Here is a 12,513-nt window from a genome sequence, read left to right on the forward strand (position 1 = left end):
CTCTCCGTGCAGCCTGTGCTCATTCTACTCCTGGGGCAGGGGCGGCCTGGGAGCTTGCCTCTGAGGAGCAGGAGGGCCACTGGTCTAGGCAGGTGGGCAGGGCCACGGTGCCAGGCTGACTCAGCATGCGGGTGGGTTTAGGGAGTGGGCCGCACTGGTCAAGGCCTAGTTTGGCCTATTTTCGTCTCTCTCAGAGCTTCGGGAGTTTTCCTGAAACAGCTTTTCTGAAGGAGGATGCCGGCAGTGTGGGCTGGGAGGAAAGGCCCCTTCTTCACCTTCCCCTCAACCAAGCTGGTCTCTGAGGAATGTGGAAACCATTAAAGACACCCCCTTTCCCATCTCTATTTCCACCATCCCCGGAGAAGAGAGCAGCCGTACCCCCCCACAAACACCCACAAGGCTGGGCAGGGGAGCAGGGCCCAGCCCCACCCCACACCCTCACTTGTCCCCCAAGGCTCACCGATGTTGGGGTGTTTCAGCAGGCGGCAGATGCGGGCTTCACGCTCCAGCTTCTGATGGTCTGAAACAGAGATACCCGGGTGAGTCCCAGGTGAGTCCCAGGTGAGGGAGGAACCTGCATCCACTCTGCCTCTCCCTCCTCACAGCCTCTGAGGATCTCCACCTCCCAGCACAGCCCTGGAGAAGCTTGCCTTTTGGGCAGGGCCTCTGGGTTCTCCAGGAAGGCAGCGGGATGCAGCAGCAGAGGGAGAGGCCTGGGTTGCAGTGACTCGGAAGTCCCTTCCCCTCTCTGGGCTGAGGTTTCCAGGGCTCTCAAACAAGGAACACCCCTGCGCCCCTTTCTGTATAAGACCCGGGCGCCACGCAGCCTGGAGCACCCCCCAGGTCAGGCCTCTGCTGCCTCTCCTCCAGCCCTGCCCCTCACGAAGCACTCAGACTGATTGGCTGAATTTCTCTCCTCCAGGCACACCCTGCTCAGCCCTTCCACTTCGGGGCCTTTGCACTCACCATTCTGTCAGATCAGAACACCGCCCCCCCACCCCACCCCCACCCCCCCCGCCCCAACCTCCCATCCATCCTTCGCTGGCCATCCATCACTCCTACCCATCCTCAGATGTCGCCCTCTCCCGGCAGCCTGCCCTGACTGCCAGGCTGGTAGGGGTCCCTATTCTGGGCTCTCAGGGCCCCTGGACAGCACGTCCCACACTGCCTCATGGATATCTCTATCCTTGAGGGCAAGGACTCGGTCTCTGCTGTATTTGGCATTTACCCAAATGCCTGGCACATAGTAGGTGCTCAAGAAATAACTGAATAAAAGAACAAACAATCAAATGAATGAACCTTTCTAAGAGAGTGGGTATTCACTGCAGGAGAAGAATTGTATTAATTTGCAGAAACCACCTCCCTTGCAGAGGCTCCGGGAACAGGACACAGAGAGCCCCGAGTAATCTGCAGGGTAGAACTTGTATGTGGCAGCCTTGGGGCTTCTCCAGCGCTCTCATCCCTGCTTTCTAGGATTTCTGTCCAAATCCCCTGGGTCTCCCACCCACCTGGGAGAGAGACCTCGTTTAGGAGCTGCTACCTGTGGTCCCTGCCTCTGAGGCTGCTGGGAGCAATCATACCTGTGACCCCATTCAGTCCTCCAAAAACCCTGGACTGTAGGCATCACTGTCCCTATTTTACGCATTCCTCGATTCCCTTTTTGGTGCTTTTCTCACAATTCGGTAGTTAATGCCTACTTTAAAAAACAAAACAGTAAAAAAGAAGCCAGTAGCAAATGTAGAATATTTACTATATTTCAGGCACCATGCAGAGCACTTTATGTACATTTCAAGGCCTCACAATAGCCCTTTGAGGGACGTGCTATCCCTGTTCTGGCTTTACAGAAGAGGAAACAGAGGTTCAGAGAGGTTAAGTACCTGCCCCAAAGTCATGCCTGTGGTGGTGGGCAGTAGTGCCACGCTTTGTACCCAGGCGGCCAGACTCCAGGGGTGAGCTTTAAAACCCTGAGCTAGGGGCCGGCCCCATGGCTTAGCGGTTAAGTGCGCGCGCTCTGCTACTGGCGGCCCGGGTTCGGATCCGGGCGCGCACCGACACGCTGCTTGTCCGGCCATGCTGAAGCAGCGTCCCACATACAGCAACTAGAAGGATGTGCAACTATGATGTACAACTATCTACTGGGGCTTTGGGGAGAAAAGGGGGGATAAAAAAAACAAAGGGAGGATTGGCAATAGATGTTAGCTCAGGGCCGGTCCTCCTCAGCAAAAAGAGGAGGATTGGCATGGATGTTAGCTCAGGGCTGATCTTCCTCACAAAAAATAAAAAAATAAATAAAACCCTGAGCTATACTGCTCTCCACGTGGACTCACCACCACCACCCCCACCTGCCCCCAATTCCCAAGTGGGAAAATCAAGGCCCGCAGGAGGGAACTCACTAGAACCCAGTCTCTGAATGGCCCCTCCAGAGCAGGCAGGCACCAGGGAGGGTGATGAGGATGGAGGAAGTCCCAGTCCTTGTCCTCAGGCAGCCAGTTCCCTTTTCCCCTGCCCCCTCCATTTCAGCAATCACTGGCCGTCCTCCAAGGGCTGCACAAGCCAAGATTGATACTGAAATGTGGCTTTTCCATCAGCAAAGCAATTAAGTCCAATCCTGTTTCCGTAGGGTATAAGCTCAGGTCCCCAGCTGAAGGCGGGTTGCAGGCTAGAGGAGGGGATGCCAGCCCAGGTTGGGGGGCATCCCCCTGGTTCCCCTCCCTCCCAGCCTCCTTCCATATCCTCCAGAGTGGAGGGAAGTCCATCCCCTGGCAAAGGAGGGGGATCCCCACCAAGGGCTGGCCGAGGCCCCCAGTGGGCTGAGTAAAGCTGGACTCTCCCCTGGCTCCACACCCTGACCCCTACCCCACCCACCCCCAGCAGAACCAGAAATCAGGCCGGTCAAAGTGGGGCCTGTCAGATGGGGCTAGGGGCCTCCTGGCCCAGGCTGCATATTCAGGGGACAAGGGACCTGAATCTAGAATTCTGACGTTTTCTCGGTGTGAGGTTACCCAGGAGCGGAGCTACACTGACAGGATTGAAAAAAGAAAGCATTGGTCACAGAAATTCAAACACACGCCTAGTTACCAGACCTCACTGCTGGAAAGGCGAGGAGCTCATTATTTCTATAAATCTCGTAATCATCTTGTGCGTAGTACAACTACACTGCACTGCAACTTTCAGTGCTAAAAGCATTAATTTATTGAGTGCAAACATATACATTTTACAATAATTTTTGTAACTCTGTTTGAAATGTTTTCATTTTCTAATATACAGGGAACCTCAAGAAATGTAGGGACCGAGCTTCTCTTGACTTCTGAGGCCTTGCTTTGTTATGTATATATGGGGAAACTGAGGCCCAGTGATAAAGGAGCAGCCCCTTTATCAAAATCACTGACCAGGTGGTCAAGTCTTATTAGAACTCAGAGCCCTGAGGAACCCATCCCGGAGGCTCTCCTCCACCCCCGCCCCAGCCAATAGTCCTCAGCAGCCAAGGACCTCTTATTAAAATCTAAATTAGACCCACTCACCCCCGGCTTCAAACTCTACAACAGATTCCCAACCTACTTTTAACACAATCCAAACTCCTCATCACAGCCAGCAAGACCCTGCTAGTTCCTGCCTCATCTTGGCCTCGAAGCTCCAGCCGCAGTGGCCTCCTTTCTGGCCTCAGGCACATCAAGCCCCTTCCCATCTCAGGACATTTGTACATGCTTTGCCCTCTGCCTGGAATGCTCTTCTCCTGGGTCTCCTCATGGCTGCCTCCTTCTCCTCAGGCAGGTCCCAGCACAGAGAGCTCCCCTGGCTGCCTTTTCTGAGTATCCCTCCTGTCCATCACTTCTCCATTACTGTAACTGTCTTATTTTCTTTATAACACTCATTGCTACTGAAATTACCCAGTTTGTTTATGCATTTAATATTCTTTTCAGTGTCCCTGCCTAGAAAATAGGTACAATGAGAGCAACACCTTGTCTGTTGGTCACTGCCATGTTCCCAGGGCTGAGAGCCACTACGCAGCTTGTCCAAGGTCCCATAGCTAAGAAGTGGCAGAGCTGGGATCTCAGCCCATGTTCATAATTACTACATTATATTGCCTCCCATTCTCATGATTAATTGATAAATCAATCCATCCAGCTCAGTAGAATCCCACGAGGGTAAGAAGTCAGAGGGAAGCTAGTCTGCGGCCTCCTGCCCAGGTACATGGAAGGGTTGCCCCAGTGCCCACTGTGATACTTTGTAAACCTTCTTCGGTCCTGGGGGCAGGCCTCCAGGGTCTGGTCACCAGGCGGCCAGGGAAGTGACCCCCTAGCGCTGGGGTGGACGGTGGGGCCTGCGAAGGGAGCCGTACCTGGGCCAGTCGCCTCTGGCTGCACCAGCCGCATCCACATGCCCAGCGCCTAGCATGCCCTAAAATGTTCATGAATTCTTTCTGTGCACACTGTGGGAGGCTACGGCTAGGAGGCACACAGAGCCCTGGCGGGGAGCTACCACTGGGCATAAACGAGCTGTCCTCACTGCTGACAGGATCGTTTAAATGCAGGGGCTTGGGCCTCACCCACTGAATCTAACCCTCAGGGGTGGGACTGGGGCAGCTACATTTTTCTAAAGGGTCCCTAGGGGATTTGGCAGGGATTGGGACAGGCAAAATTTTTACTTTTCATTTCATGTCTTATGGCTTCTTAGAATTGCTTATTCTATGAGCATTTTATTTAAAAGACTAGTTTAAAAATACATACAAAAAATATCTGCTGGGTTTGGGAACCACTTGATAGAAGAGGCTGGCCTGGGTGGGGAAGGGGAAGCCACAGCTCCCTAGGGGGGTGGACGGACACCCCTGGTGGGCACGGCCCCCTGCCGGGCGTGCCAGCAGGAGAAGCTTAGAGAGTGTTGCCAAATATTCAGCCTCAAACGGCTCCCCACCCCAGGCTCCGTGAGTGGCAAACAAAGAAACCAGCTAAAAGAAGCTGTGCTCCTCCTCTCTCGCTGGGAAAGGAGCTTTGGCAGTCGGCAGACTTCTTTGGGAAGGTTGCCCTGAGACCCTCCCCACTCCCACCCTGCATGCTCACCTCAGCCTGGGCCACCTTCCTCCCAGGAGGTAAAAGGCTCAACAAATCCCCAAAGAGAGGGGGCTTGGCGGTTACTGCTGGCATAGCCCAGAGTCTATACTGCCCCAGGAATGCTTAGTCACCTTCCAGAAAAGAGGCAATGCCCCTTCCATTCTCCCCCATCCATATCTGTCTCTTTCTGTCAGTGTGTGTGTGAGTGTGTGTGTGTGTGTGTAGATGTGGCTCTGAGAGTGTGGTGAACTGGCCCAACATCCCCAGCATCCAGGGAGGACCTTGATTCCTGACCTTCCTTCGTTTAGGGGCAACTTCAACCTCTCTCCCCAAGTCATGGTTTTAGTCCTGCCCCCACTGTATCTCAGGGATTGGGACATCTCCCTTGATCACTAGAGACATAAAGCACAGAGAGGGCACCAAACTGCCGCTAGTCACACAGCTACAGCAAGGCCAGTCTGGCGTCTGGACGTGAGACAGCCCTCCCGCCAGCCTTCCTGCCTGTCCTGGCTCCTTGTCGCTGGCTCTGGCTCTGGACCTTCCACAGTCTTGCCCTTCCACCCCAGCTTTCGTGCTGACTGCGTGCCATCGCGGGCCCTGGACCTTCAGAAAACCCCACCCCCACCCCACCCCCAGTCTCCTCCCCCTGCAGCACACAGGCCTGACTACAGGGGAGCTCAGTAACTAGGAGAATGTGCTGGGCTCCCAGCAACACTGAGCCAGAGAGATGAAAGGCAGCAACATGCAGTCCAACTAGCGGCCTGCTGGGAGGCCTGTGGGTGACAGTGTGAACATCCTGTACCAGCCACACCTGCTGGGCCCCAGCCCAGAAACAGCTGCCGCCTCTGCCAGGCCAACACCTGCACACTATGCCAGCCGCTCACACCACGTCTCCCGCGCCGCACAAGCCATGGTCTGCACAGCTCGCATCGGCACCCACCTCACCCAACAGAATTCCCTCCACCCCAAGGGGTCCCCAAGGCAGCTTAGACACCGTTCAGAGCAGAGATGGTATCTTTGAAGATAGTCCTCCCCAACACTCTGGCCATAGTCACCACCCTCACTGCCCTGACCACATGCTAAAGGCAAGAAGCAAGGCTCCCAAGCAGGCTTCCCAAGTTTTATGTCCACATGAACCACCCGAGGGTCTTGTTAAAATGCAGATTCAGATTCCTTAAGTCTGGAATCAAGAATTCGCATTCCTAACAATCTCCTGGCGATGCTGATGCTGTTGGTCTAGGACCACTTCCAAATTAGAATTAACCTGGGATCTTTTCTAAAACCCAGGTCCCACCCCAGACTAATTAAATCACAACCTCTGGGGTTAGGACCCAGGCATCAGGAGTACTTGAAGCTCTCCCGGGGATTCCAGTGAGAGGACAGGTTCGGGAGGCACTGTCCCAAGGAGTATTTAGGGACCAGAGAGCGGACCGGAGGGGCTGAAGCAGAGTGCACCTAGAGCTCGCTGGATAGCGGCTGAGCACCTCGGATACCGGGCGCTGTCCTAGGTGCTGGGCATATAGCACAGCGTGAGACCCATCCCCACCCTCCTGGAGCTTTTAGTCAAGAGGGAAGATGGATGTTAAACAAGGAACCAAGCCAGTAAATAAGATAAGTCCAGGTTGGGGAAAAGCCACTAAGAAAGTAAACAGTAATGAGAGATATAAAATGAGGGGATCCCATCAGACTTGGTGGTCAGGGAAGTCTCTCAAAGGACATTGAGTTGAGGCCTGAAGGTTGAGAAAGAGCAAGCCTTGTAAGGGGCCAGGTAAGGGCATCCAGGCAGAGGGAACAGTGGATGCAGAGATCTGGAGGTGAGAGTGGAGGCGAGTGACAGAAGAGCAGGGTAAGGAAGTCCCACCTGGCACCTCAGCCTTCACCTGGGTCGGGGGCGGAGAACCTGGCCCATTGGAGAGGCTGTGGCCTCCAGCCTAAATTCCCTAAGGAAGGAAACCAGAGGGGTCTGTTCTCATAATATCCCCAGGAGAAGAGCCTCCACCCCTGCTGGCAGCATCACCCAGGGGAACAGACCCAGGTCCTGGTTCTAACCCAAGAGGTACAGGGAGGAATGAAGGGAAGGAGAGCCCTGGAGGGTAGGCCAGGCATGGATTCATCACCTACCTCTGGCTGAGAGCTTCTTGGTGTTGATGATCTTGGCAGCATACTCCTGGCCAGCCAGCACCTTCACACACCTGCGCACCACTGAGAAGGCTCCCCTAGGAGGACAGAGAAGGCAAAGAAGGTGAGGGAGGGCCCAAGGGCTACATCCCCAGGAGACGCTGGAGTTCACGCAGCTGCACCGTGCTAGGTAGGGAGCCCTCCTTCAGGGCTGCTTGAGCTCATAAGGGCTGCTGGGGCCTGACTCAGGGACAGAGCAGGGCCCGAGACCCAGGAGAACTGCTGGCAGTGGATTATTAGGAGCTTGGCCTCACAAGAGATGAGCTTTCCAGAGTCGTAATAAGTTAGGCTCACCAAACTGTAAAACATTAGAATCACGTAGTGTTACAATCACAGAATCTAGGTCCCTGAAAGTTTTTAGTTTTTATTCTTTGAGTAGGTAACACATTGACATGGTTCAAAGTTCAAAAGATACAAAAGTGTAGACAGTGAAAAGACTCCCTCCCATCCCTGTACCCCAGTCTCCGAGGTCCCCTCCTCAGAGACAGCCAATGTTACCAGAGCATCTTTCCACAGATACTCTCCCCCACACAAATGGGCCTGGACCTTGCAAGCTGTTCTGCATCCTCCTTTTCTTAGTAGATATTTTGGAGATCCTCTTTCCATGTTATAACATAAAGAGCTCCTCATTATATGGTATTTAATCATTTGGCTATGGTCCTATAATTTACCTAGCCAGTCCCCTATCAATGGGCAATCAAGTTAGTTCCAATCTATAGCTATTACAAACAGTGCTGCAATAACCAACCACCTATGTGTGCGTGAGAATTGCATTCCCCATGTGTGCAAGTGTCTGTGGATAAACTTCTAGAGCTGGTGTTACTTGGTCAAAGGGTAGGTGTTGTTTGGTAATTGTGACAGATGATGAGAGATTTTCCATCTTAGAGATGGTACCAACTTACTTTCCCACTAGCATGTGAGGGGACCATTTCCTCCACCTTTGTCAACACGATGTGTTATCAAACTTTCTTATCTTTGCTTGTGAGACAGGTGGGACACAGCAACTCGGTGTAGATTTGAGTCCTAATTCTCATACTAAGTCAGGCTGAGCGTCTTTTTGCATGTTTTAAGAGGTTCCTGAGGTTTTATCCTCAAAGTATTCGTGGTTGGAAGAGAACTTGGAGCGAGGGCTATGAGTTTCACTGTTCAGAGGGGACATTGATTGTTGCCACGTGGAATGTGGCCCATTTTCCAGATTATTTGATTTTTCAAGAAAAGCAGGAAGTCTGGATATTTATACAAAATTTCCCAACTTTTAAATACTGGCACTTATTCCAAAAAAATGTAAACATAGTATTGGGCCAAACAAAACTAGTTTGAGAACCAGATCTGGCATCTAGGCGCCATGTTGTACCCTCCACCACAAAGGTCATCTGGTCCAACCCCTTCATATCACAGAGGAGGCCCCTAAAGGGCTGGACAGTGACCATGGTCACTACCATTACTGTCCTAACCACAGGCTAATGGCAAGAAACAAGTCTGCAGGGCAGGCTTCCCCAATTTTAATGTCCATATGAATTACCCCATGTCTTGTTAAAATGTAGATTCTGATTCCTTAAGTCTGGAGTGGGGCTCAAGATTTTGAGCTTCAGCATAGCTTAGTGTAGATTGCTCAAGGTTACACAGCTAGCTACAGTCAGTGTCGAGTCCAGAACTCAGGTATTGGCACTCCCAGGTTTTTTACTTCTCCCTGAGCAAGTGAGTCTGCCGTTTCCTGGCCTGCACGCCCAAGTTCAGGACGTCATCTCACCCCATCACATCCTCCAAACTCTGATCCCCACTCCTAAGCGTACCAGCAGGTCCAAGCCACAAAGATGAGGCTGATGGGAGCAGGGGAGGACCCCGGCAGGCAGTGAAGAAGCCTGCAGCCTCGCACAGATGCCCGCAACACACACACCCCTGGGCATTGTGTCACTGGCTTTGTGTCTGGGCAGTACGAAGGGAGCAGGTGGGGAACCGTGCAGAAGGATGAGGAAGAAAGGTCTGGGAGGGAGACTAGAGACCAGGAAATATGACTTCATAGGAAAGCCAGAGAAGGCCAGAATTCATGACAAAGGGATAGTTTCGCACAGCATCGGACCCTCCCTGGGCTGCGCAGCCCCTGCCTGTCCTTCACCTGGAGCAGCAGCCAGACCCAGGCCACCTTCCCTGAGGAGCCTCCCCGCTATGGGGCCCCTCGTTGGCACTCCCAGAGCACCTCGCACCTCCCCGTCGAGCCCAGGTGGCAGGTGCTCGTCCAGTTTGTCTCTCCCACCCAACAGTGAGTTCCTGAGGGCCAGGACCTTAACCGTCTTCTCTACGCCCCCGTGTGGGTACCACACGTCTGCTGCCAATCAGGCCTCCATAAATATTACTTACAGGAACAGGAGGTGGATGTGAGCAACAGCAAGAGGGACTGACGTGGGACAGGGGAGAGGATTTTCAGTGAGGGGTGTTAGGAATAGGAACAGGCATCTGAGGAAGGTGGGGCACACTGCTCTCAAAGGTGCCCACCCTACCCTGGCAGGGCGACAGACCTGAAGACCTTCAGGTCACTGCCCAGCTGGAGGCCACGATCCTCAAAGGCCCTGGGGGAGAGAATGTTTAAAGTGGCCACTTCCAGGAAAGGTTCTGAGAACTCCAGGGAGAGGAGGGGCAGGGAAGGAGGGAGGCTATAAGCTCCTGAGTGAGCGGGCTGCGTCTTCTCTTGCTCGCCAGCAAGCTAGCCCATGCTTGGTCCTGAGCTGGAGTTCAAATAACATGAGGTGGATGGAGGGAGGGAGGGATATAATTTCTCAACTAGAGAAACAAAACTCCATTCTAGGTAAAGACCTTAAATCCATGGTTATCAAATTGGCTGCCTCAGAATCCTCAAGATCCTTGGAGATCTTTTAAAAATACATATTCCATGGCCCCGCCTGACCTACCAAACCAGAACCTCTGGGTGTGGGCCCAGGGAATCTGTATGTTCATTTAACACACTGTCTCAGCCTGCTGGGCACTGCGCTGCCCGCCTTCTGGGGAAGTCCTGCTGGATGCCAGGCCCCCTGGAAATCAGCACTGATGGGGCGCACCGTCACATGGGGCTCTGCGCAAGGAGGCACGACAGGCCCCATGAGCCTGGGCTCTGCCCCAGAAGCTGAGGACCTAAGAGCCATGTCTGTGAACAAGAGAAGGCACATTTGCTGAACTTCCTCCTCAGAATGCAGTGCCAAAGTTTTGTTCTGTAAATCTCAGGTTCTAACGAGTGGTCCAGGACATGGGTGGGGTAGCCGCAGGGGTCCTGTACCCCCCAAGGATACCCTGTGCCTCTGAGTGTAGGTATGTGCATTTTTTTCTGGGGCAAGGATGCATAGCTTTTAGCAGATGCTCAGCGAGAGGAGTCTGTCAAAACCAGTTCAGAGCTACTGATCCAGAGGACACCAGCCTCTCACATACCGAGAAGGCGTCCTCCCTTCAAATGCACATTGACCACTAAGCTTTTTCTTGACTCTCATAGCAACCCTGCAAAGTTGGAATGAGGGAGCCCCCATTTAACAGATCATGAAACTGAGGCCTCGTGTGAGCAGGCACAGTCCTAGTGAAGCTGTGAAGAAATCCAGGTCACCTGCACTTGTTCTTCTGATGACACCAAAGGCAGGAGCGTGTGACCCTCAAGAGCAAGGCCTCTGGGCTCACAAAGTCCTGTGGTCCAATAGTGACTCGCCCCCAACTCACTGTGTGATACTGAACTTGGCACTTCACCTCTCTGTTTCCTCCTGTAAAATGGGGGCAATAATAGAATCTGCCTCCTGGGTTTGTTGGGGAGATTAAGTAGGGTGACACGTGCAAACACTGGGCACAGTGCCAGGAGCGTGGAGCCTCGAATGGGCTGAGGACAGGGCCTGGGCCAGGGAGCCCCTCTTTCCACTTATGCAGCCTCAGGGCTCCATCCATTAGTGGGAAGGCTCGCCCCTGCCTGCCATGGTGCTGGGGATCAGGGAGATGAGGGGCAGAGAAGACACTGGAGCAAAAAGGAGAGTGGGGGCAGCGAGCCTGCAGCCCTAACTTCCTCTTTTTATCTTTTGTTTAAAAAAAGGCATATTTCTGCATTCTCTTCCTGCATGAGCGAGTGGCCACAGCCCAGCAGCCTTGGCAAACAGAAGAGCCAGCCCACTCACCCCACGGCCCTGAGCTGAGCAGGTGGCCAGCAGGTGGGCGTGCAGGAACTTGGAAACAGGACAGGGCGGGAGAGGGGAGGAGGCCAAGGTGGGGAGGGCAGGTGGGAGGGAGTGACCAGGGGTCCCAAGAGGAAGGGATGAGGCTTGCGTGTGAGGGTCCTGCATGAGGGGGGATGTCCCTGGGCAGGTCCTGGGAGTGCCTGTGAAAGTGTTCCTGGGTGCAAAGGGGTCGAGGGGGCATGTCTGCCCATAGGTGTGTGTCGGCAGTCCCATCAGTGTCCTTGTGTATGTGATGCCATGAGGCTCTGGCTGTGACAAAGCACACTGTGTCACCCTGGGCATGATGTGTGTGCCCGTGTGAATGAGAGGGTCACAGAATGTGGGCAGGGAGGGGTGTGTGTGTGAGACAGACAGACACCGGAGGGACAGAATCTCAGATCTCAGCCCTTCTGGAAGGTCTTAGGCAGGGGTCTGCCCCAACATGGGCCCCAGTTTCCTCATCTGTAATAGGGAGGTTGGGGTGGGGATGAGGCTAAACAGTACAGAGGCCTTTCCACCTTTAATATTCTATACAGCGCTGTCCAACAGAACTTTCTATGATGGTGGAAATACTCTGTGTTGTCCAATGTGGCAGCCACTAGCCTCATATGGCTAAGGAGCACATGAAATGTGGCTAGTGTGATTGAAGAACTGGATTTTTTATTGCATTTCATTTAAATAGCTCTATGTGGCTAGTGACCACCATATGGGATAGTGAAGTTCCACATGGATAAGAACTGCCGCTCCTGAACCAGACCAACCAGAGTTCAAACCGTGGTTCAGCCGCTTACTAGCAGGTTAACCTCAGTAAGCCTGCTTCTTCCCCCTGCTAAATGTAGAGAAGAGTAGTACCCACCCCGTGCAGTTGTTTCAAGGATTCAATGAGATAGTGAGGTATGCAATGGGTTTAGCATAGTCCCTGGAGTATAGTAAACGCTCAAGAAACAACGCCTTTTATAGGCATCATTATCTACGAAGTGATGAGAACAGCTGGCATCATCAGAAACAAAATGGACCTTGTTTGGCAAGCTTGGGGAGGAAGCAAGCCAGGAGAGGAGGTGTGGGGGGGGTGCTGCAGTGAGGAGGGGAAGGGGCTGCAGAGCAGCTGC

At 53.3% G+C, this 12,513-nt stretch overlaps 1 protein-coding gene across 5 annotated transcripts in view; it reads right to left on the reverse strand.

The window, feature by feature from the left end:
• The window catches only part of CAMK2A (calcium/calmodulin dependent protein kinase II alpha), a 62,403-nt gene that overhangs the window by 39,341 nt on the left and 10,549 nt on the right, over positions 1 to 12,513 (reverse strand). For all 5 annotated transcript variants that reach the window (XM_058544058.1, XM_058544030.1, XM_058544048.1 and 2 more), the window contains exons 2-3: positions 7,170 to 7,264; positions 461 to 520 (exon numbers count right to left, since the gene is read on the reverse strand). In XM_058544058.1, coding sequence (XP_058400041.1) covers positions 461 to 520; positions 7,170 to 7,264 — 155 coding nt within the window. The remainder of the gene's footprint in view (positions 1 to 460; positions 521 to 7,169; positions 7,265 to 12,513) is intronic.

This window comes from Diceros bicornis, chromosome 1, assembly GCF_020826845.1.
Source record: "Diceros bicornis minor isolate mBicDic1 chromosome 1, mDicBic1.mat.cur, whole genome shotgun sequence".
Taxonomy (NCBI): Eukaryota; Metazoa; Chordata; class Mammalia; order Perissodactyla; family Rhinocerotidae; genus Diceros; species Diceros bicornis.